Source organism: Oncorhynchus mykiss, chromosome 8 (genome assembly GCF_057628025.1).
Source record: "Oncorhynchus mykiss isolate SJ-2025 chromosome 8, ASM5762802v1, whole genome shotgun sequence".
Taxonomy (NCBI): Eukaryota; Metazoa; Chordata; class Actinopteri; order Salmoniformes; family Salmonidae; genus Oncorhynchus; species Oncorhynchus mykiss.
Window position 1 is genome coordinate 75,526,712 of NC_143029.1, and position 26,259 is coordinate 75,552,970.

General features: G+C 45.0%; 1 protein-coding gene and 1 pseudogene across 1 annotated transcript in view; one reads left to right on the forward strand and one right to left on the reverse strand.

The window, feature by feature from the left end:
- The window catches only part of LOC110530525 (dynamin-3), a 53,177-nt gene that overhangs the window by 24,735 nt on the left and 2,183 nt on the right, over positions 1-26,259 (reverse strand). The window contains exons 3-14 of the mRNA XM_036986181.2: positions 10,624-10,697; positions 10,289-10,438; positions 9,898-10,101; positions 9,627-9,725; positions 7,782-7,942; positions 7,481-7,623; positions 7,247-7,382; positions 7,077-7,144; positions 4,950-5,088; positions 4,718-4,804; positions 4,410-4,480; positions 3,522-3,582 (exon numbers count right to left, since the gene is read on the reverse strand). Coding sequence (XP_036842076.1) covers positions 3,522-3,582; positions 4,410-4,480; positions 4,718-4,804; positions 4,950-5,088; positions 7,077-7,144; positions 7,247-7,382; positions 7,481-7,623; positions 7,782-7,942; positions 9,627-9,725; positions 9,898-10,101; positions 10,289-10,438; positions 10,624-10,697 — 1,393 coding nt within the window. The remainder of the gene's footprint in view (positions 1-3,521; positions 3,583-4,409; positions 4,481-4,717; positions 4,805-4,949; positions 5,089-7,076; positions 7,145-7,246; positions 7,383-7,480; positions 7,624-7,781; positions 7,943-9,626; positions 9,726-9,897; positions 10,102-10,288; positions 10,439-10,623; positions 10,698-26,259) is intronic.
- LOC149982114 (uncharacterized) lies at positions 22,028-25,522 on the forward strand (annotated as a pseudogene).

Sequence of the window (26,259 nt, forward strand, 5' to 3'; positions counted from 1 at the left end):
TGATTACACATTCTGTCAAACCTGGCTTGCTAGACTACTATATGTAACCAAACCTGGCTTGCTAGGCTACTATACATAACCAATCCTGGCTTGCTAGGCTACTATATATAACCAATCCTGGCTTGCTAGGCTACTATATATAACCAAACCTGGCTTGCTAGGCTACTATACGTAACCAAACCTGGCTTGCTAGGCTACTATACGTAACCAAACCTGGCTTGCTAGGCTACTATACATAACCAAACCTGGCTTGCTAGGCTACTATACATAACCAAACCTGGCTTGCTAGGCTACTATACATAACCAATCCTGGCTTGCTAGGCTACTATACGTAACCAAACCTGGCTTGCTAGGCTACTATACATAACCAAACCTGGCTTGCTAGGCTACTATATGTTACTAAACCTGGCTTGCTAGGCTACTATACGTAACCAAACATGGCTTGCTAGGCTACTATACATAACCAATCCTGGCTTGCTAGGCTACTATACGTAACCAATCCTGGCTTGCTAGGCTACTATACGTAACCAAACCTGGCTTGCTAGGCTACTATACGTAACTAAACCTGGCTTTCTAGGCTACTATATGTAACTAAACCTGGCTTTCTAGGCTACTATATGTAACCAAACCTGGCTTTCTAGGCTACTATATGTAACTAAACCTGGCTTTCTAGGCTACTATATGTAACCAAACCTGGCTTGCTAGGCTACTATACATAACCAATCCTGGCTTGCTAGGCTACTATACGTAACCAAACCTGGCTTGCTAGGCTACTATACATAACCAATCCTGGCTTGCTAGGCTACTATACGTAACCAAACCTGGCTTGCTAGGCTACTATACGTAACCAAACCTGGCTTGCTAGGCTACTATACATAACCAAACCTGGCTTGCTAGGCTACTATACATAACCAATCCTGGCTTGCTAGGCTACTATTCGTAACCAAACCTGGCTTGCTAGGCTACTATACATAACCAATCCTGGCTTGCTAGGCTACTATACATAACCAATCCTGGCTTGCTAGGCTACTATACGTAACCAAACCTGGCTTGCTAGGCTACTATACGTAACCAAACCTGGCTTGCTAGGCTACTATACGTAACCAAACCTGGCTTGCTAGGCTACTATACGTAACCAAACCTGGCTTGCTAGGCTACTATACATAACCAAACCTGGCTTGCTAGGCTACTATACATAACCAATCCTGGCTTGCTAGGCTACTATTCGTAACCAAACCTGGCTTGCTAGGCTACTATACATAACCAATCCTGGCTTGCTAGGCTACTATACATAACCAATCCTGGCTTGCTAGGCTACTATACGTAACCAAACCTGGCTTGCTAGGCTACTATACGTAACCAAACCTGGCTTGCTAGGCTACTATACATAACCAAACCTGGCTTGCCAGGCTACTATACCTAACCAATCCTGGCTTGCTAGGCTACTATACGTAACCAAACATGGCTTGCTAGGCTACTATATGTAACTAAACCTGGCTTGCTAGGCTACTATACGTAACCAAACCTGGCTTGCTAGGCTACTATACATAACCAAACCTGGCTTGCTAGGCTACTATACATAACCAATCCTGGCTTGCTAGGCTACTATACGTAACCAAACCTGGCTTGCTAGGCTACTATACATAACCAAACCTGGCTTGCTAGGCTACTATACATAACCAAACCTGGCTTGCTAGGCTACTATACGTAACCAAACCTGGCTTGCTAGGCTACTATACGTAACCAAACCTGGCTTGCTAGGCTACTATACGTAACCAAACCTGGCTTGCTAGGCTACTATACATAACCAAACCTGGCTTGCTAGGCTACTATACATAACCAAACCAATTTTTGCACAGATATGATGTATGAATAATAAAATGCAATGAGAAAGTGTGTTGTGTGAGAACTCAAAGTTAATCGATTGTGTCAGTGTGTATCTTTGTGACTCAACCAGACCACAACATGTGACTGAGTTCCGTTCGGTGACAGTCTCCTGGCACAACAAGGCACTAGGGTGACAGTCACAAACACAGGTCTGTGTCACAGTGTTAAGAAGTGGCTGTTGGGTTATTAGTGCTTCATTACATCCCCAAAACACACAATATTAGCATTATAGCATTAGTGCTACATCAGTGTCCATTGTGTTAGGTGTGTTAACCAGCAGGCACAACAAGCCCAAGGATTGAGTGAATATTAAGTTAGGTGTCTCAGATGGCATAGAACCACTAAGGGGGTTACCCAAACAGTTCATTTCTAAAGTCTTGATTTTGTTCAGTTGTTTGCACGAATCAAAGATTTTTACAACACCATTTGTATTGGGAGGCTGATTGTGAAAGGTAACCCCCTGTGGTCAAAGGGATGAGGGAGTGTCATAATGTAAACTGTTGCTCTTACAATCAGGCCTGAGGCGGGAGGAGAGGAGGCCTGAAACAGGAAGGAAGTGGGCCGTTAAAACACCTGGGGCACCACATTACGTGGGTACCACGTCTGGATACAACCTCACAACTGGAACCTGCCAGACCTGGCTCAAATACATCAAGGCAAATACATTCTAATACTTTAGTTGTGGTTGATTTAGCTTGGAGTTTGTACTTTTGGGACTATTCCATTGGTTCCATTGTACAGCAGGCAAACTAAATCAACACAGATCAAGTATTTAAAAGTACTTGACATATGTATTTGCCATAGCAGTTGAGTGGGTTCAAGTCAGCATACCTTGAGAAGTGGAAAAAGCTATAAACAGCAGCACACTCAAAGTGGCCACAAGAGGGAGCCACACTCAATGAGCAGTAGAGTAAGTATTTTTAAATGTTTTATTTTATTTTATTAGGATCCCCATTAGCTACCGCTAAAGCAGGCAGCAGGCATAGCCCAACCCTAACCCCAACAAGTAATACTCACCAACCAGACCACACACCCAAAACAGGGCAGCTCAGATTCTCACTAAGGGCTTGGGATGAAATGCATGGGGGCACCTTGATGATATAGAAGTGGTTCACTTCTAACTGTTTCCTCCTCTATGGCCTGTTTCCTTCTCTATGGTCCTGTTTCCTCCTCTATGGTCCTGTTTCCTCCTCTATGGTCCTGTTTCCTCCTCTATGGTCCTGTTTCCTCCTCTATGGTCCTGTTTCCTCCTCTAGGGCCTGTTTCGTCCTCTATGGCCTGTTTCCTCCTCTATGGTCCTGTTTCCTCCTCTATGGTCCTGTTTCCTCCTCTATGGTCCTGTTTCCTCCTCTATGGTCCTGTTTCCTCCTCTATGGTCCTGTTTCCTCCTCTATGGTCCTGTTTCCTCCTCTATGGTCTGTTTCCTCCTCTATGGTCCTGTTTCCTCCTCTATGGTCCTGTTTCCTCCTCTATGGTCCTGTTTCCTCCTCTATGGCATGCACCCCACTGTGTGAGCCAGGGCACCCTTGACCTTTTGCCCAAGTGCGTGTGTGTGTGTGTGTGTGTGTGTGTGTGTGTGTGTGTGTGTGTGTGTGTGTGTGTGTGTGTGGTTCAGATCCTCCTCTATGTCTCACCTGGCTGACCTGGCTTGCAGCATTACTCTGCTTGCTGCTCTGCTTGCTGCTCTGCTGTGCACTATGGAGGAGAGACAGCGAGAGAGAGAGACAGCAGAAAGACAGCAGAGAGACAGCAGAGAAACAAAGAGAGGCAGAGAGAGACAACAGAGAAACAGCAAAGAGAGAGTGAGAAATAGCAGAAGACAGAGAGATGCAGCAGAGAGACAGCAGAGAGACAGAAAGACACAGCAGAGACAGCAGAGAGACAGAAAGACACAGCAGAGAGACAGAAAGACACAGCAGAGAGACAGCAGAGACAGAAAGACACAGCAGAGAGACAGAAAGACACAGCAGAGAGACAGAGAGACAGCAGAGAGACAGAAAGACACAGCAGAGAGACAGAAAGACTCATCAGAAAGACAGCAGAGAGACAGAAAGACACAGCAGAGAGACAGCAGAGAGACAGAAAGACACAGCAGAGACAGAAAGACACAGCAGAGAGACAGCAGAGAGACAGAAAGACACAGCAGAGAGACGGCAAAGAGACAGAAAGACACAGCAGAGAGACAGCAGAGAGACAGAAAGACACAGCAGAGATACAGCAGAGAGACAGAAAGACACAGCAGAGAGACAGCAGAGAGACAGAAAGACACAGCAGTGAGACAGAAAGAGACAGCAGAGCGACAGCAAAGAAATAGAGAGAGACAGATAGAGACAGCAGAGAGACAGAGAGAGAGATAGGAGGTTAGCACAGGAGAAAGGGAAGCAGACAAGAGAGGGAGAGGTCTGTTAAAGTATTGTCTGCAGGTATTCAGTATCCGTTTCGAACGCTCACACCCCTACCCCCATCTCCACTATGTAATGAAAACAGCAGGCCATTAAAGGCAGGCCTAGTCAGTCATTTACTTAGCAAAGCCTATGAAGTCCTCATGGTTAGTGTTGATGTATGAGAGCTGGACATCGATCAGCAGCAACACCTGAAATTGGAGACAGAAAGATATGGTCAACAATACATGCAGGCAATTACAGTGTAGTATTACCAGCCCCTGGTTCAATAATTATACTATAATCATGTGAATTTGTACTGTGTGTGTGTGTGTGTGTGTGTGTGTGTGTGTGTGTGTGTGTGTGTGTGTGTGTGTGTGTGTGTGTGTGTGTGTGTGTGAGAGAGAGAGAGAGAGAGAGAGAGAGAGAGAGAGAGACATATGTATTACCTGGTCCTTGGCCCTACTCTCTCTGTCTCTGATGTGTGAGGTCACAATTCTCTCGGTTTCCTCACGCAGTCTGGGGAAGCAATCCAGCTGAAAACACACACACACACATACACAGATAACCCACCACGCAACCTGTTACAGTGCATCCTAGGAAATAATATAATTTAAAATATGTTTTTGAAAGGAATGACAGCGTACATCATAATGAGGATTGACTAAACTAAAAGGTTACCTTGTTAGTACACTGGCGCACGGTGTTGATCAGCTCCTGAATGACCATGTCCACACACTTGATACACGGCTCCTTGATCTTCACTATCTGCTTCTTCACGATGGCCTCAAATGCCATGTCTGGAGTAAACAGGCCAGTCCTGCAGCGCACAGAGAGAGAGAGAGAAACAGAAAGAGAGAGAAAGAGAGAGAGAGAGAGAGAGAGAGAAAAGAGAGAGAAAATAAAACAGTCAATAAAGCAAATGTGTGTGGGAAGAAAAAGAGGATAGGAGCTAAGCCAAGCTAAGGATCCTGGGACAAAACACCTCCCTCTGCAACTGGATCCTGGACTCCCTGACAGACCGCCCCCAGGTGGTGAGAGTAGGTAGCAACACATCTGCCACGCTGATCCTGAACACTGGAGCCCCCCAGGTGTGCGTGCTCAGTCCCCTCCTGTACTCCCTATTCACCCACGACTGCATGGCAAGGCACGACTCCAATACCATCATAAAGTTTGCTGATGATACAACAGTGGTATGCCTGATCACCGACAACGACGAGACAGCCTATAGGGAGGAGGTCAGAGACCTGGCCGGGTGGTGCCAGAATAACAACCTATCCCTCAAAGTAACCAAGACTATGGAGATGATTGTCGACTACATGAAAAGGAGGACTGAGCACGCCCCCATTCTCATCGACGGGGCTGTAGTGGAGCAGGTTGAGAGCTTAAAGTTCCTTGGTGTCCACATCACCAACAAACTGGAATGGTCCAAACACACCAAGACAGTCGTGAAGAGGGCACGACAAAGCCTACAAGAGAGGGAGAGGTCTGGAAACTAAAAAGACTTGGCATGGGTCCTGAGATCCTCAAAAGGTTCAACAGCTGCAACATCGAGAGCATCCTGACTGGTTGCATCACTGCCCGGTATGGCAATTGCCCGGCCTCCGACTGCAAGGCACCATAGAGGGTAGTGCGTACGGCCCAGAACATCACTGGGGCCAAGCTGCCTGCCATCCAGGACCTCTACACCAGGCAGTGTCAGAGGAAGGCCCTAAAAATTGTCAAAGACCCCAGCCACCCCAGTCATAGACTGTTCTCTCTACTACCACATGGCAAGCGGTAACGGTGTGCCAAGTCTAGGACAAAAAGGCTTCTCAACAGTTTTTACCCCCAAGCCATAAGACTCCTGAACAGTTGATGAAATGGCTACCCGGACTATATGCATTGTGTCCCGCCACCCCCCCCCCCAGCCCCTCTTTTACGCTGCTGCTACTCTCTGTTTACCTTCTATGCATAGTCACTTTAACTATACAGTTAAAAAAGTACAAAAGTATTTAGTCAGCCACCAATTGTGCAAGTTCTCCCACTTAAAAAGATGAGAGAGGCCTGTCATTTTCATCATAGGTACACTTCAACTGTGACAGACAAAATGAGAAAAGAAAATCCAGAAAATCACATTGTAGGATTGTTAATGAATTTATTTGCAAATTATGGTGGAGAATAAGTATTTGGTCACCTACAAACAAGCAAGATTTCTGGCTCTCACAGACCTGTAACTTCTTCTTTAAGAGGCACCTCTGTCCTCCACTCGTTACCTGTATTAATGGCACCTGTTTGAACTTGTTATCAGTATAAAAGACACCTGTCCACAACCTCAAACAGTCACACTCCAAACTCCACTATGGCCAAGACCAAAGAGCTGTCAAAGGACACCAGAAACAAAATTGTAGACCTGCACCAGGCTGGGAAGACTGCATCTGCAATAGGTAAGCAGCTTGGTTTGAAGAAATCAACTGTGGGAGCAATTATTAGGAAATGTAAGACATACAAGACCACTGATAATCTCCCTCGATCTGGGTGGTGTCTGTATGTAGCCTCGCTACTTTTATAGCCTCGCTACTTTTATAGTCTCGCTACTGTTATTTTTCACAGGTTTTTTACTGTTGTTTTTATTTCTTTACTTACCTATTGTTCACCTGATACCTTTTTTTGCACTATTGGTTAGAGCCAGTAAGTAAGCATTTCACTGTAATGTCTACACCCGTTGTATTCGGCGCACGTGACAAATAAACTTTGATTTGATTTGAGAGTGAGAGGTGGAGGTGGTATGAGAGTGGTAAACAGTAATAATATAAAATAAACACCCACCTGATACCGTGAATGTTCTTGATGGCGTAGCTGATCTCCCGCCGCATCTCCTTGTCATCACATTCCATCTGAGAGAGAGAGAAAGAGAGAGAAAGAGAGATTGAGATTGAGAGACTGTTTTTCAGCCTAGCACCCCAGGAAACAAGATATGCATCCGCCAGCTATCTAACCTTGACCAGTTCGAAAGGGAATCTCTCGTGGAAGATACGGTTGATCTTGGCTCCACCAGAGAGCTCTACAGTATCCACCTGGTCCCCAGAGCCCTCGATGCGCTTCTCAAAGTCCACGGAGAACTGCTGCACCATCCTACACACACAATTTAAATTGGAATTACAGTTGATTTACTGACTATACTGAATCAAAACGCAATTGACCCAAACCCTGATTGTGAGTGTGGAACTCACTGCAGCAGTTGCTTGGTCTTACGTCCCGGGTCATCAGGGCGGTATCCCCGGTACTCCTCGGCCTCCTTATCCAGAGACAGAAGCTGGGTCTGCAGCTTGCTACGGAACGCCGGCAGCGTGTCGCGGATGTGGTTGGTCAATTGCTATGACAACACAACACAAAAAGTACCCTAAATATAATGTCGCTAAGCAAGCCTATTATGCTGGGCTTTAGGATGATTAGCAAGGATGTAATAACCTGTAGGAGAGAGTCAGTTACGGTTCATAACCTGGTCAGTCTGCAGTCTGTTGGTTAGCCTACCTGGTTGAGGACTTTCTGTAGGCACGGGGTGCCCATCTTTTCGGCCATGTGTCTGTAGGCCGGGTGAGTGAGGAAGAACTTCCTCTCAGCAGCCATAGCCATCTTGATGTCCTTCTTTCCATCAATGTCCTTCTGACTGCGGTTCACCACTCCAATATAACCTGGCAACACACAGAGATGGGCAGTGAGAAACCACTCCAATATAACCTGGCAACACACACAGATGGGCAGTGTGAAACCACTCCAATATAACCTGGCAACACACACAGATGGGCAGTGTGAAACCACTCCAATATAACCTGGCAACACACACAGATGGGCAGTGTGAAACCACTCCAATATAACCTGGCAACACACACAGATGAGCAGTGTGAAACCACTCCACTATAACCTGGCAACACACACAGATGGGCAGTGTGAAACCACTCCAATATAACCTGGCAACACACACAGATGAGCAGTATGAAACCACTCCAATATAACCTGGTAACACACACAGATGGCAGTGTGAAACCACTCCAATATAACCTGGCAACACACACAGATGGCAGTGTGAAACCACTCCAATATAACCTGGCAACACACACAGATGGGCAGTGTGAAACCACTCCAATATAACCTGGCAACACACACAGATGGGCAGTGTGAAACCACTCCAATATAACCTGGCAACACACACAGATGGCAGTGTGAAACCACTCCAATATAACCTGGCAACACACACAGATGGGCAGTGTGAAACCACTCCAATATAACCTGGCAACACACACAGATGGGCAGTGTGAAACCACTCCACTATAACCTGGCAACACACACAGATGGGCAGTGTGAAACCACTCCAATATAACCTGGCAACACACACAGATGGGCAGTGTGAAACCACTCCAATATAACCTGGCAACACACACAGATGGGCAGTGTGAAACCACTCCAATATAACCTGGCAACACACAGATGGGCAGTGTGAAACCACTCCAATATAACCTGGCAACACACACAGATGGGCAGTGTGAAACCACTCCAATATAACCTGGCAACACACACAGATGGGCAGTGTGAAACCACTCCAATATAACCTGGCAACACACAGATGGGCAGTGTGAAACCACTCCAATATAACCTGGCAACACACAGATGGGCAGTGTGAAACCACTCTAATATAACCTGGCAACACACACAGATGGGCAGTGTGAAACCACTCCAATATAACCTGGCAACACACAGATGGGCAGTGTGAAACCACTCTAATATAACCTGGCAACACACAGATGGGCAGTGTGAAACCACTCTAATATAACCTGGCAACACACACAGATGGGCAGTGTGAAACCACTCTAATATAACCTGGCAACACACACAGATGGGCAGTGTGAAACCACTCCAATATAACCTGGCAACACACAGATGGGCAGTGTGAAACCACTCTAATATAACCTGGCAACACACACAGATGGGCAGTGTGAAACCACTCTAATATAACCTGGCAACACACAGATGGGCAGTGTGAAACCACTCTAATCCATCCTGGCAACACACACAGATGGGCAGTGTGAAACCACTCTAAAATAACCTGGCAACACACAGATGAGCAGTGTGAAACCACTCTAATATAACCTGGCAACACACACAGACAGACGGGATGATGGAAAAGACATGACTGTGATACAATAAAATGGGACCAAAATGTAAGGCGAGTGCTAAGGATAGAACAGAAAAGCTGATACCAAAGATGACTGAAGTAGATCGGTGGACATAGAGATGGAGAAAGAGGGACAAAGAAAGAGAGAGATTGGTAGGAAGACAGAGAAACAGCGAGTAAGAGACAGAGAGAAAGAGATGTCCCACCTCTCCTTAGGGGCAGCAGCTTGTTCTCCAGGACTTCCCTGGCGTCTGTTCCCTCATCCATCAGATCCAGCTTGGTGATCACTCCTATGGTCCGCTGGCCTGGTGTTAGAGGTTAAAGGGTAAGGGGCAAAGGCAGAAGTCAGTCACAACACAAAGACCACGTTCATGGCTGACTTCATTGCAGATGCCTGCGAGATCTCTCAACGTCTGGATAGGTGTTTAAAATATCAGCTAACCCCAAAATGTGATATAGCAATATGATCAATCTTACCCTGGGGGTCAACGTCTTTGGCCAGTTTGAGGGCGTCTGAGTTGGCCAGGTCAGAGTTGGCCGGAGTGACAGCCAGGATGAGACAGCTTTCCCTGCAGATGAACTGCATGATCATGTCTCTGATCTGCTGCTCAATGTCCACTGGCTGGTCCCCCACGGGCACCTTGGTGATGCCTGGCAGGTCAATCAGGGTCAGGTTCAGCACTGCAGGCAGGGGGGAAAGGAGAGAGGAGGACACATCTTATAGTGAATATTAATGAACACACAGTAGGGAAGGAGAGCACAGAGATATATATATATGAGAGGGAGAGAGAGAGATAAAAGAGGGGGAGGGAGAGGGAGAGAGAGTAAGAGAGAGAAAGAGGGTGGATGAGGGTTTAGGTATGTGTACCATGTGGGGAGTAGACGCGCAGGTTGATGGGGACGGGAGATATGCCCTTATTGGCCCCAGTAATGCGGTCAGTCTCCGCCTCAATCTCCTGGCGAACCTCATCGAAGTCAGTGAATTTCTTCCCTTTGCAGTGTAAGAACTCTGCCCATTCTGTGAAGAAAGATGCAGATAGGTATGTGTGTGTGTGTCTGTGTGTGTGTGTGTGTGTGTGTGTGTGTGTGTGTGTGTGTGTGTGTGTGTGTGTGTGTGTGTGTGTGTGTGTGTGTGTGTGTGTGTGCGTGCGTGCAAGCATGCGTGCGTGCGTGCATGAGTGTGTGTGCGAGCGCGTGTGTTACCTGCATTGGCACTGATGAGCTGCAGGACAAGGGGCCTGCGGGTGACGATCCCAGAGCCTCGGGGCAGGAAGTCCCTGCAGACAGACAGCCAATCAAGATAACAACACAAAGAAACAGCTAGGGCTGTGATGATTATGGACGTTTGGGAAACAATTATTTACCACGCAAATAGCCTCGGTTATTATAATAATTGTCATTTTTGTTTAAAAATGTTTTAAGCTGGTAACGCATCATAATGCATATTTGGAAATGAGCTACAACATCACTAATGAATACAACTACAACATACCTAATGAAAACAACTACAACATACCTAATGAAAACAACTACAACATACCTAATGAAAGCAACTACAACATACCTAATGAAAACAACTACAACATACCTAATGAATACCTAATGAATACCACTACAACATCACTAATGATTAAAACTACAACATACCTAATGATTACAACTACAACATACCTAATGATTACAACTACAACATACCTAATGATTACAACTACAACATACCTAATGAAAGCAACTACAACATACCTAATGAAAACAACTACAACATACCTAATGAATACAAACACAACATACCTAATGAATACCTAATGAATACCACTACAACATCACTAATGATTAAAACTACAACATACCTAATGATTACAACTACAACATACATAATGATTACAACTACAACATACCTAATGATTACAACTACAACATACCTAATGATTACAACTACAACATACCTAATGATTACAACTACAACATACCTAATGAATACAAACACAACATACCTAATGAATACCTAATGAATACCAATACAACATCACTAATGATTAAAACTACAACATACCTAATGATTACAACTACAACATACCTAATGATTACAACTACAACATACCTAATGAAAGCAACTACAACATACCTAATGAAAACAACTACAACATACCTAATGATTACAACTACAACATACCTAATGAATACAAACACAACATACCTAATGAATACCTAATGAATACCAATACAACATCACTAATGATTAAAACTACAACATACCTAATGATTACAACTACAACATACCTAATGATTACAACTACAACATACCTAATGAAAGCAACTACAACATACCTAATGAAAACAACTACAACATACCTAATGAATACAAACACAACATACCTAATGAATACCTAATGAATACCACTACAACATCACTAATGATTAAAACTACAACATACCTAATGATTACAACTACAACATACCTAATGATTACAACTACAACATCACTAATGATTACAACTACAACATACCTAATGATTACAACTACAACATACCTAATGATTACAACTACAACATACCTAATGATTACAACTACAACATACCTAATGATTACAACTACAACACACCTAATGATTACAACTACAACATACCTAATGATTACAACTACAACATACCTAATGAATACCACTACAACATCACTAATGATTAAAACTACAACATACCTAATGATTACAACTACAACATACCTAATGATTACAACTACAACATACCTAATGATTACAACTACAACATACCTAATGATTACAACTACAACATACCTAATGAATACCACTACAACATACCTAATGAATACCACTACAACATACCTAATGAATACCACTACAACATCACTAATGATTAAAACTACAACATACCTAATGATTACAACTACAACATACCTAATGATTACAACTACAACATACCTAATGATTACAACTACAACATACCTAATGATTACAACTACAACATACCTAATGATTACAACTACAACATACCTAATGAATACCACTACAACATACCTAATGAATACAAATCCAACTTACCTAATGATTACAACTACAACATACCGAATGAATACAACTACAGCATACCTAATGAATACAACATACCTAATGAATACAACATACCTAATGACTACAACTAGACTATACCTAATGACTACAACTAGACTATACCTAATGAATACAGCTAGACTATACCTAATGAATACAGCTAGACTATACCTAATGAATACAGCTAGACTATACCTAATGACTACAACTAGACCATACCTAATGAATACCACTACACTATACCTAATGAATACAACTACAACACACCTAATGATTACAACTACAACATACCTAATGAATACCACTACAGCATACCTAATGAATACAACTACAGCATATCCGCCTACTCCTAAAATGAATATTAAGATGATTATGACAATAATGTTTTTTGTTCACAATTATTGTCCATAATTGTCGGTTCCATGATTATACTATAATTGTGCCAACCCTAGAGACAGCCAATTTGGACAGTTACACAGAGGGACAGCCAATCAGGACAGTTACACAGAGGGACAGACAATCAGGAAAGTTACAAAGAGAGGAGGTAAGTTTAAATTTGACAAAAAGATGGTGTCTGGATATGGGAGACTAGGTTGAAGGTGACACTACTAGTGACTGTCACACCCTGGCCACAGAGAGGCTTAGGCCAGGGTGTGACTAGGGTGGGCATTCTAGTTTCTTTATTTCTATGTTTTCTATTTCTTTGTTTTTGGCCGAGTGTGGTTCCCAAGCGAGGCAGCTTTTCACTTTGTTATTTTGTTTGAGTGTTTTGATAAATAAAGAATCATGAACATTTACCACGCTGCGCTTTGGTCCGATCCTCATTCTGACGAGAGCCGTGACAGAACTACCCACCACCAAAGGACCAAGCAGGGTGGCCAGGAGGAGCAGGGATCCAGGGCCCGGGAGAAGAGTGAGTGGAGGACCTCATGGACATGGGATGAGGTTATGGCAGGGGACAAGACGCTGCCATAGAAACAGGCGGAAACAGCAAGGGAGGAACGGCGGCGATACCAGGAGTCATGGCAATGAGGCAAGCACGAGAGGCAGCCCCAAACAAAAACATTTGGGGAGACACACAGGGAGATTGGTGGAGTCAGGGTGGAGACCTGAGCCAACTCCCTGTGCTTACCGTGGGGAGCGTGTGACTGGTCGGGCACCGTGTTATGCTGTGATGCGCACCATGTCTCCAGTGCGCAGTCACAGCCCGGTGCGCTATATTCCAGCTCCCTGCATTGGCCGGACGAGAGTGGGCTTCCAGCCAGGACGGATGGTGCTGGCTCAGCGCTCCTGGCCTCCAGTGCGTCTCTTCAGCCCAGGATATCATGCGCCGGCTCTACGCACTGCCTCCAGTGCGTCTGCACAGCCCAGTGCGTCCTGTGCTAGCGCCCCGCATTTGCCAGGCGATAGTAACCATCCAGCCAGGAGGGGTTGTGCCAGCTCTACGCTTGAGACCTCCAGTGCGCCTCCACTGCCCAGTGTATCCGCTGCTCCACGCACCAGGCTTCCAGTGCATCTCCCCAGTCCGGTGAGACCTATTCCGGCTCCACGTTCGAAGCCTCCAGTGATGATCCATGGCAGGAAGCCTCCAGTGATGATCCATGGCAGGAAGCCTCCAGTGATGATCCATGGCAGGAAGCCTCCAGTGATGATCCATGGCATGAAGCTTCCTGTGATGATCCATGGCACGAAGCCTCCAGTGATGATCCATGGCACGAAGCCTCCAGTGATGATCCATGGCACGGAGCCTCCAGTGATGATCCATGGCCCGGAGCCTGCAGTGATGATCCATGGCACGGAGCCTCCAGTGATGATCCATGGCCCGGAGCCTGCAGTGACGGTCCCCAGTCTGGATCCTGCAGCGACTGTCCCCAGTCCGAAGCCTCCAGCGACGGTCCCCAGTCCGGAGCCTGCAGCGACGGTCCCCAGTCCGCAGCCTGCAGCGACGGTCCCCAGTCCGGAGCCTGCAGCGACGGTCCCCAGTCCGGAGCCTGCAGCGACGGTCCCCAGTCCGAAGCCTCCGGCGATGATCGGTGGTCTGGTTCCGCCGGCGATGATCTGCGGCTCGGTTCCATGCACCACTAAAGCGAAGAGATCTGCGGACAGAGGGGGGTCGCCTCCGTGAAGAGATGCCCACCCGGACCCTCCCCTTTAGAGTCAGGTTTTGCGTCCGGAGTCCGCATCACGCCCTGTCACGCCCTGGCCATAGAGAGGCTATTATTCTCTATTTTGGTTAGGCCAGGGTGTGACTAGGGTGGGCATTCTAGTTTCTTTATTTCTATGTTTTCTATTTATTTGTTTTTGGCCGAGTGTGGTTCTCAATCAGAGGCAGCTGTCTCTGATTGGGAATCATACTTAGGTAGCCTTTTCCCCACCTGTGTTTTCTGGGTAGTTGTTTTCTTTTTTTTCTTTTCTTTTCTTTTACCCCTTTTTCTCCCCAATTTCGTGGTATTCAATTGTTGTAGTAGCTACTATCTTGTCTCATCGCTACAACTCCCGTACGGGCTCGGGAGAGACGAAGGTTGAAAGTCAATGCGTCCTCCGATACACAACCCAACCAAGCCGCACTGCTTCTTAACACAGCGTGCATCCAACCCGGAAGCCAGCCGCACCAATGCGCAGGAGGAAACACCGTGCACCTGGCCACCTTGGTTAGCGCACACTGCGCCCAGCCCGCCACAGGAGTCGCTGGTGCGCGATGAGACAAGGACACCCCTACCGACCAAGCCCTCCCTAACCCGGGCGACGCTAGGCCAATTGTGCTTCGCCCCATGGACCTCCCGGTCGCGGCCGGTTACGACAGAGCCTGGGTGCGGACCCAGGGACTCTGATGGCACAGCTGGCGCTGCAGTACAGCGCCCTTAACCACTGCGCCACCCGGGAGGGTAGTTGTTTTCTGTATAGTTTATTTGCCTTACAGAACTATTCGTTTTTCACTTTGTTATTTTGTTTGAGTGTTTTGATAAATAAAGAATCATGAACACTTACTACGCTGCGTTTTGGTCCATGCCTTCCGAAGAGAGACGTAACAGTGACTGTGTTGCACTATGGGAGACTGAGGCCTTGCCAACCACCAACAGACACTAACTGCCATGATGTAAAGTCTCACACCTACTGAACACACACAACCAACCAGATAACGTAGAATGAATTAAACCACACAGCACACAACCAAACAGGGTCTCTTCTTTGATAATGACAGAGGAAGAGATTTGATAATATCAATAGAAAAACCTTTTGATCTGAAAATGTCATCAGGCACTTTGGTAAATCCAACTGATTATACAGTCCAGTTTACCCTCTGAACCACCTGAACAGTCCCTGATTCCCTGATCTGATTCTGATGAAATAAAATAGTTCATGCACAAGAGGTCAACATGAACAGCATGCAAAGCAGCAGGTAGCAGAGCACTCATTTAAAGTATTTTTATCACTTTGGTGCCATTTTCACAAGTATGTGGTTCATGTTCACAACTCTTTGTACAAAACTCAAAACAGATCATCAAAACGGCAGTTGTTTCAAAACTCTAACCACATTTTCAATTGACTAAGTACAACGCACAAAATCATAGTCTTTTTTTCCACCAAACTTAATTAGTGTTTCATCTAAAACTACATGTTTAGCATTGCAATTCAGTGCCTTCGGAAAGTATTCAGACCCCTTGACTTTTTCCACATTTTGTTACGTTAAAGACTTATTCTAACATGGATTAAATAAAAAAAATGACTCAACAATCTACAGAAACAATACCCAATAATGACAAAGCGAAAACAGGTTGTTTGAAACTTTTGAAAATGTATTAAAAATAAAAAAAAACAGAAATACCTTATTTACATAAGTATTCAGACCCAAAATTGAGCTCAGGTGCATCCTGATTCCATTGATCATCCTTGAGATGTTTCTACAACTTGATTGGAGTCCACCTGTGGTAAATTGAATTGATTAGACATGACTTGGAAAGGCACACACCTGTCTACATAAGGTATCATAGTTCACAGTGCATGTCAGAGTAAAAATCAAGCTATGAGGCCAAAGGAATTTTCCGTAGAGCTCCAAGACAGGAATATGTCAAGACACAGATCTGGGGAAGGGTACGAAAAATGTTATGCAGCATTGAAGGTCCCCAAGAACACAGTGGGCTCCATCATTCTTAAAACCTTTTTGGGATAGGGGGCAGCATTTTCACTTTTGGATGAATAGCGTGCCCAGAGTGAACTGCCTCTTACTCTGTCCCAGATGCTAATATGTGCATATTATTCTTAGTATTTGATAGAAAACACTCTGAAGTTTCTAAAACTGTTTGAATGATGTCTGTGAGTATAACAGAACGCATATGGCAGGCAAAAACCTGAGAAAAATCCAACCAGGAAGTGGGAAATCTGAGGTTTGTAGTTTTTCAAAGCTTGGCCTACCGAATACACAGTGTCTATGGAGTCAAGTTGCACTTCCTACGGCTTCCACTAGATGTCAACCATCTTTAGAAACGTGTTTCAGGCTTTTGCTATAAAGGAGGGGGGAATGGGAGCTGAATAAGTCATGGGTCTGGCAGAGTGTCTCAGGCTCGTGACGCTCGCTCAGGACAGAGTTAGCTCTCGTTCCAGTGCTTTTCTTCAGACAATGAATTTTCCCGGTTGGAACCTTATTGATGATTTATGTTAAAAACATCCTAAAGATTGATTCCATACATCGTTTGACTTGTTTCTACGACCTGTAACGGAACCTTTCAAGTTTTTGTCTGGACGAAGTGCTCGCACCTCATGAAGATGGATTACTGGGCTGAACACGCTAACAACAAGTGGCAATTTGGACATAAATGATGGACTTTATGGAATTTTATGGAACAAATCAGTAATTTATTGTTGAACTGAGATTCCTGGGAGTGCCTTCTGATGAAGATCATCAAAGGTAAGTGAATATTTATAGTGTTATTTCTAACTTCTGTTGACTCCAACATGGCGGATATTTCTTTGGCTGTTTTGGGTTCTGAGCGCCGTTCTCAGATTATGCTTTTTCCGTAAAGTTTTTTTTAAATCTGACACAGCGGTTGCATTAACGAGAAGTCTATCTTTAATTTTGTGAATAACTTTTATCAATGTTTATTATGAGTATTTCTGCAAAATCACTGGATGTTTTGGAATCAAAACATTACTGCACGCAATGCGCAAATGTAAACTGAGATTTTTTGATATAAATATGTACATTATCGGAAAAAAACATACATGTATTGTGTAACATGATGTCCTATGAGTGTCATCTGATGAAGATCATCAAAGGTTAGTGATTCATTTTATCTATATTTCTGCTTATTGTGACTCCTATCTTTGGCTGGAAAAATGGCTGTGTTTTTTGGGACTTGCTATGACCTAACATAATCATATGTTGTGCTTTCGCTGTAAAGCCTTTTTGAAATCGGACATGATGGGTAGATTAACAAGAAGCTTATCTTTCATTTGCTGTATTGGACTTGTTAATGTGTGAAAGTTACATATTTCAAAAAAACATATATATATTTTGCGCGCTTTTCAGCGGAATGTTGTCGAGGGGTTCCGCTAGTGGAGCCTGCCCTAGATTAAATGGAAGAAGTTTGGAACCACCAAGAGGTTTGGAGCCATCACCTCTTCCTACCAAACTGAACAATTGGGAGAGAAGGGCCTGGGTCAGGGAGGTGACCAAGAACCCAATGGTCACTCTGACAGAGCTCTAGAGTTCCTCTGGAGAGATGGGAGAACCTTCCAGAAGGACAACCATCTCTGCAGCACTCCACCAATTAGGCCTTTATGGTAGAGTGGCCAGATGGAAGCCACTCCTCAGTAAAATGCACATGGCAGCCCACTTGGAGTTTACCAAAAGGCATCTAAAGATTCTCAGACCATGAGAAACAAGATTCTCTGGTCTGATGAAACCAAGATTGAACTCTTTGGCATGAATGCCAAGCGTCATGTCTGGAGGAAACCTGGCACCATCCCTACGGTGAAGCATGGTGGTTGTAGCATCATGATGTGGGGATGTTTTTCAGCGGCAGGGACTGGAAGACTAGTCAGGATCGAGGGAAAGATGAACGGAACAAAGTACTGAGATATCCTTGATAAAAATCTGCTCCAGAGCGCTCAGGACCTCAGACTTTGGCGAAGGTTCACCTTCCAACAAGACAATGACCCTAAGCACACAGCCAAGACAATACAGGAGTGGCTTTGGGACAAGTCTCTGAATGTCCTTGTGTGGCCCAGCCAGAGCCCGGACTTGAACCTGATCAAACACCCATGGAGAGACCTGAAAATAGCTGTGCAGCAACGCTCCCCATCCAACCTGACAGAGCTTGAATGCATCTGCAGAGAAGAATGGTTGAAACTCCCCAAATACAGATGTGCCAAGCTTGTAGCGTCATACCCAAGAAGACTCGAGGCTTTAATCAGTACTAAGTAAAGGGTCTGGGCTCCCGAGTGGCGCAATGTTCAAAGGCACTGCATCTCAGTGCAAGAGGTGTCACTACAGTCCCTGGTTTGAATCCAGTCTGAATCACTTCTGGCCGTGATCGGGAGTCCCATATGGTGGCGCACAATTGGCCCAGCATTCGTCAGGGTTTGGCGAGGTTAGTCCGTCATTGTAAATAAGAATGTGTTTTTATTAGCTGCCCTACCTAGTCAAAAAATGTTTTTAATGTGATATTTCCATTTTTAAATGTCTTAAAACCTGTTTTTGCTTTGTCATTATGGAATATTGTGTGTAGATTGATGAAGTAAAAAAACTGTTTAATAAATTTTAGTCAAGGGGTCTGAATGCTTTCTGAAAGTCACGGTACATGTTCATATAAAGTAATTGCCTTCCACACTGCAATGCTCACATTACTTTGAAGTGATTCTCTTCTATTTTGTTTAAATACATTTTACTATTACTTAATCTGACTGCTTTTAATCGATGATCACTTAACCCTTTGGTAAACCTGTAGATTTGACATGCAAACTGGTTTGTCTACTACAGATTTTGAGAACTACATAATAAAAATGTATGTCTGTGAAGTACAAACATAAAAAGTATGATATACACCAGAATGTACTACTATGGTGATGACTGTTATTGTCACACCCTGATCTGTTTCACCTGTTCTTGTGATTGTCTCCACCCCCTCCAGGTGTTGCTTATTTTCTCCAGAGTATTTATCCTCGTGTTTCCTGTCTCTCTGTGCCAGTTCGTCTTGTATGTTTAGTCAAGTCAACAAGCGTTTTTTCCCGTACTCCTTTTGCTATTCTCCTTTTTCTACTCCTCCCGGTTTTGACCCTTGCCTGTTTCTGGACTCTGTACCCGCCTGCCTGACCATTCTGACCACGAGCCTGTCTGCCACTATGTACCTCCCAGACTCTGATCTGGATTTGACTTTCTGCCTGTCCATGACCATTCTCTTGCCTACCCCTTTGTATTATTAAACATTGTAAGACTCTAACCATCTGCCTCCTGCGTCTGCATCTGGGTCTCGCCTTGTGCCTTGATAGTTATGATTTTACTTCACAGTACATTTTTTTTTAAATCCGATATTGACAAGATCAGAGATGTACTGTATGTAACAAACCAACGTTTATTGGTCACGTACACAGATTAGCAGATGTTTGTCACGTCCTGACCATAGAAAGCCTGTATTTTCTATGGTACAGTAGGTCAGGGCATGACTAGGGGTTTTAGTCTAGTTTATTATTTCTATGTGGGGTTCTAGGTTCAATTTTCTATGTTGGTGTTTGTGTATGATTCCCAATTAGAGGCAGCTGGTAATCGTTGTCTCTAATTGGGGATCATATTTAAGTTGCATTTTTTCCACCTGTGGGTTATGGGATATTGTTTATGTTTAGTTTCCTGTTAGCACTGCATTTTCGTCACGGTTCGTTTATTCTTTATTGTTTTGTTTTTTCTAAGTTTCACTTTCTTTAATAATTAATGTGGAAATCTACGTACGCTGCGCCTTGGTCTGACCATTATTACGAACATCGTGACAGAATATCCCATCAACAACGGACCAAGCAGCGTGCCCAGGAGGAGGAAGTATCCTGGACTTGGGAAGAGATCCTGGATGGGAAGGGATCCTGGACTTGGGAGGAAATCCTGGCAGGACAGGATCACCTTCCTTGGCGGGAGTCGCCTAGGAGCATGAGAGGACAGCGACGACGTCGGGGAGGAAGGCCACAGAGAACCAAAGAAAAAATGTTTTGGGGGGGGGAGCAGTCGGTGGAGCCAAGGAGTGAACCAGAGCCAGTCTGAGAGAAGAGGGAGAATTTGGAGGAGAGAGAAATGGGAAAGTTGTTGAGTTGGTGGAGAATGCACGGCATTTGCCCAAAGGAACGTGTTGTCAGTTTAGTGCCACCTGAGTCAGCTCCCCATACTGGTCCTGAGAAGTGTGTTAAAGTTCCGGTACAATTGATGCCGGCTATACGCACCAGGTCTCCAGTGCGTCTTCACAGCCCAGTACGTCCGGTGCGAGCTCCTCGCACTTGCCGTGCAAAGTGTGTTAATGTTCCGGTACAATGTGTGCCGGTTCTACGCACCGTGTCTCCAGTGCCCCTCCGCAGCCCGGTACGTCCTGTGCCAGCTCCCTGCACTTGCCGTGCGAAGGTTGTCATTTGTCCAGGACATATTGTGCCAGCTCTACGCTCCAGACCTCCAGTGCGCCTCCACAGCCCAGTACGTCCTGTGCTTGCTCCTCAACCCACTCCCTCAAGTGTGCCTTCCCAGTCCGGTACGTCCTGTTCCTGTTCCTCGCACTCTCCCTCAAGTGTGCCTTCCCAGTCAGGTACGTCTTGCGCCTGCTCCTCACACTCGCCACCTATGCTGGCCCCACGCATCAGGCCTCCAGTGCGCCTCGCCAGTCCAGAGCTTCCGGCGACGGTGCCAGGTCCAGAGCTACTGGCGACAGTTCCCAGTCCAGAGCTTCCGGCAACGGTTCCCAGTCTGGAACCTCCTGAGACGGTCCACAGTCAGGAACCTCCTGAGACGGTCCACGGTCCGGAACCTCCTGAGACGGTCCATGGTCCGGAACCTCCAGCTCCCTAGCCGGAGCCTTCCCCTGCACCGATGCCCAGTCTAAACACGGCGTCCAGTCCAGCTCCAAGGCCAGAGTCTTCTTCGGCATTGGTGCCAAGTCCAGGCACAGCGTCCAGTCCCGCTCCGTGGCGGGAGCTTTCCCCTGGGCCGATGTCCAGTCCAGACATGGTGTCCCGCTCCAAGGCAGGAGCCTTCCCCAGCATCTAGGTCTAGTCCAGGCACAGTGTTCAGCCTGGGTCCATGGCTGGATCCGCAGGATGAGCGGATACTTCGTCCCGCACCAGAGCCGCCCCCGATGCTGGCGGATGAGCGGGTACTTTGCCCCGCACCAGAACCGCCACCGACACTAGACACCCCCCCTAACCCTCCCTTTTATGTTTCAGGTTTTGCGGTCGGAGTCCGCACCTTTGGTGGGAGTACTGTCACGTCCTGACCATAGAAAGACTGTATTTTCTATGGTAGAGGGACTAGGGGTTTTAGTCTAGTTTATTATTTCTATGTGGGGTTCTAGGTTTCATTTTCTATGTTGGTGTTTGTGTATGATACTTCCGGGGCCGACAGAGATGGCCACCTCGCTTCGCGTTCCTAGGAAACTATGCAGTATTTTGTTTTTTTACGTGTTATTTATTACATTGGTACCCCAGGTAATCATGGGTTTTATTACATACAGTCGGGAGGAACTACTGGATATAAGAGCAACGTCAACTCACCATCATTACGACCAATACAACATTCCCGAAGCGGATCCTGTGTTTTGCCCACCACCCGGGACAATGGATCGGAACCCAGCCGGTGAACCAATACAACGACGCCGTAAAAGGGGCAGACAAAGCGGTCTTCTGGTCAGGCTCCGGAGACGGGCACATCGCGCACCGCTCCTGAGCATACTACTCGCCAATGTCCAGTCTCTTGACAACAAGGTTGATGAAATCCGAGCAAGGGTTGCATTCCAGAGAGGCATCAGAGACTGTACCGTTCTTTGCTTCATGTAAACATGGCTCACTCGAGACACTCTATCGGAGACGGTACAGCCAGCTGGTTTCTTCACGCATCGCGCCGACAGAAACAAACATCTTTCTGGTAAGAAGAGGGGCGGGGAGGGGGGGGGGGGGGGGGTATTATGCCTTATGATTAACAAGACGTGGTGAGATCATAACAACATACAGGAACTCAAGTCCTTCTGTTCACCTGACTTAGAATTCCTCACAATCAAATGTCAACGGCATTATCTACCAAGAGAATTCTCTTCGATTATAATCACAGCCGCATATATTCCCCCCCAAGCAGACACATCGATGGCCCTGAACGAACTTTATTTCACTCTATGTAAACTGGAAACCACATATCCTGAGGCTGCATTTATTGTAGCTGGGGTTTTTAACAAGGCTAATCTGAAAACAAGACTCCCTAAATTCTATCAGCATATCGATTGTGCTACCAGGGCTGGTAAAACCCTGGATCATTGTTATTCTAACTTCCGCGATGCATATAAGGCCCTCCCCCGCCCTCCTTTCGGAAAAGCTGACCACGACTCCATTTTGTTGCTTCCAGCCTATAGACAGAAACTAAAACAGGAAGCTCCCGCTCTCAGGTCTGTTCAACGCTGGTCCTGGTCCTGGTCATCGACGGGACAGTAGTGGAGAGGGTAGAAAGTTTTAAGTTCCTCGGCGTACACATCACGGACAAACTGAATTGGTCCACCCACACAGAAAGCGTGGTGAAGATGGCGCAGCAGCGCCTCTTCAACCTCAGGAGGCTAAAAAAATTCAGCTTGTCACCAAAAGCACTCACAAACTTTTACAGATGCACGAGAGCATCCTGTCGGGCTGTATCACCGCCTGGTACGGCAACTGCTCCGCCCACAACCGTAAGGCTCCCCAGAGGGTAGTGAGGTCTGCACAACGCATCACCGGGGGCAAACTACCTGCCCTCCAGGACCCCTACACCACCCGATGTGACAGGAAGGCCATAAAGATCATCAAGGACAACAACCACCCGAGCCACTGCCTGTTCACCCCGATATCATCCAGAAGGTCAGTACAGGTGCATCAAAGCAGGGACCGAGAGACAGAAAAACAGCTTCTATCTCAAGACCATCAGACTGTTAAACAGCCACCACTAACATTGAGTGGCTGCCGCCATACATGCAAAAACATGTATCACTAGCCACTTTAAACAATGCCACTTAATATAATGTTTACATACCCTACATTACTCATCTCATATGTATATACTGTACTTGATACCATCTACTGCATCTTGCCTATGCCATTCTGTACCATCACTCATTCATATATCTTTATGTACATATTCTTCATCCCTTTACACTTGTGTGTATAAGGAAGCTGTGGTGAAATTGTTAGGTTAGATTACTTGTTGGTGATTACTGCATTGTCGGAACTAGAAGCACAAGCATTTCCCTACACTCGCATTAACATCTGCTAACCATGTGTATGTGACAAATACAATTTTATTTGATTTGATTCCGAATTAGAGGCAGCTGGTAATCGTTGTCTCTTGAGTTGCATTTTTTTCCACCTGTGGGTTATGGGATATCGTTTATGTTTAGTTGCCTGTTAGCACTGCATTGTCATCACGGTTTGTTTATTCTTTATTATTTAGATTTTTCTAAATTTAACTTTCTTAAATAAATAATGTGGAACTCTACGTACGCTGCGCCTTGGTCCGACCATTATTACAAACATCGTGACAATGTTATAGCAGGTGCATTGAAATGCTTGTGTTTCTAGCTCCTAAAATGCAGTAATGCAATAACAATATAAAACAAATATGCAAATATTCTAGAAAGTCCAAAACAAGAAAGAAATGCAGTCCCTATACAGTAAACATGTATCCAAAATGAAGCTACAGTACTTTACTAAAATTGCATTTGCCAATACAGTACTGTAATATATGCAATTTACGTAGCTGACACTGTTATCCAAAGTGACAACAGTCCACACATTTTGGTATGTGACCCCAGTGGGAATCGAACCAACAACTCTGGCTAGTGCCATGCTCTAATGAACTAAGCCACGTACAGGATCACTACAATTCTGTGAAATAGAATACAGGGGGAAGATTGCCATGACCATGTCACTCTCCTTCAGGTCATGGATGAATCCAGACCTATATCAGGCTTGTTTTTTCTCCAGGTACATGAACAATGAGGATATTTACTTCAATTTTGATGAGAACCTGTGGCCAAATGCTCAAGATAGGCTTGATGCAAACTAGTGCCTGCTAAACATGATGTACCTTTCATTTTATAACATTGTGAAAGATGCCTTCAATGGTCACTCATGAGGTAGACATTTTGGAAATGTGATGTTCAGTGCATTTTATGGGAAGTGCAAATGTATTGCCTAATGTGAAAACAGTAATGTACTGTCATTTACAGTACTGTTGCATACTACATTCAAAGGGCAATTTTTACAAATGTATCTTACATTTTTTGCTATTAGATGAATTGGTTGTTCATTATATTTCACAGTAAAGTTATATTTTGGATCAATGGTTGTGTGGTGAAATATGTCTACAAACAAAATAAATGCACAATGAAAGGTTTTAAATGTAAGACGCAACAAGTGTGACCAGTTTGTAGTTTTGTACTACGAGTTTTGAAAATTCACCACATACTGTACTGTAAATAAACTGACTTCAGTACATACCAGTCTGCTACCAGACGAGAGAGAGATTGAGTGTGTGTGCGTGAGTGTTGGCTCATGTAGACAAGTGACAATGCATGTCACTTGTCTACATGTCTGTTTAGGTCACTTGCCATTTCTCATCACACAGTTGAACGCTACAATCCTGACGCAATTGAAACAACGGCTAGGCTAGATGAATATTGATCATGAGATTGCCCTCTATCTATGGGCTAGCAGAAAAGATGAGTCAGAAGCCTGGTGTCCATTCAGCAGCGGTGTGGGGGAGCCAATCCTGGACAGCAGGATCATTACTCAGCTGGATCCCAGGTCTCAGGGGTGGCCGGCTGAGCTTTGACTGATGCTGCTGCTGACAACAACCATGCACCTCATCTATCTAGACCTGGGTCATATTTTCTAGGCACCAAATGGAAGAAAACGGACAAACAGGGAGGGACTCCGGAATCTTGGCCAATAAGAAACACGTTTTGCTACGGTGTGCACTAATGAATACAACCCTGGCGATAGCAGAAACATCTTCTATACATAGCGTCAATTACCAGTCTTTACCATTCACGTTTGTCTGTAAATATTTGTAGACATAGGTCATATTTCAGAAACAGTTGTCTGACTTGTCAGATTACTCTTTAACATCCTCTGTCTCTTTCCAATGGCATCTGTTTATGTACAAACCACATTCAAGGGCCACACTGTGTCATAATGTACAGTACCAATTCATCCCACAGTGAACAAAATCGAAGGAAACTCTTCTTCACGATTGACAGCAGAAGTGACTTGATCATATCAATGTAATGAGATGAGAGAAGAGTGGTGACAGGTATATGTACTGTATATCCAACAGTCCTTACAACAGTCATTTCATTACTTATTTTACAGACAAAATCATTCACTCTCTGAGACACCCACATCCGAAATACCTTTAATCAACTACAGTACAGAGGACACAGAGGATCCGTCTTATAATAATGTAGGCACTTGTATTTGTCCTATTTCACACATGTAAAAGCATGTATTATACCCATGTGTGAATTGGAAATGTGTATTTGCATTACCCAACTCCCCCTGAGACACCCTCAGA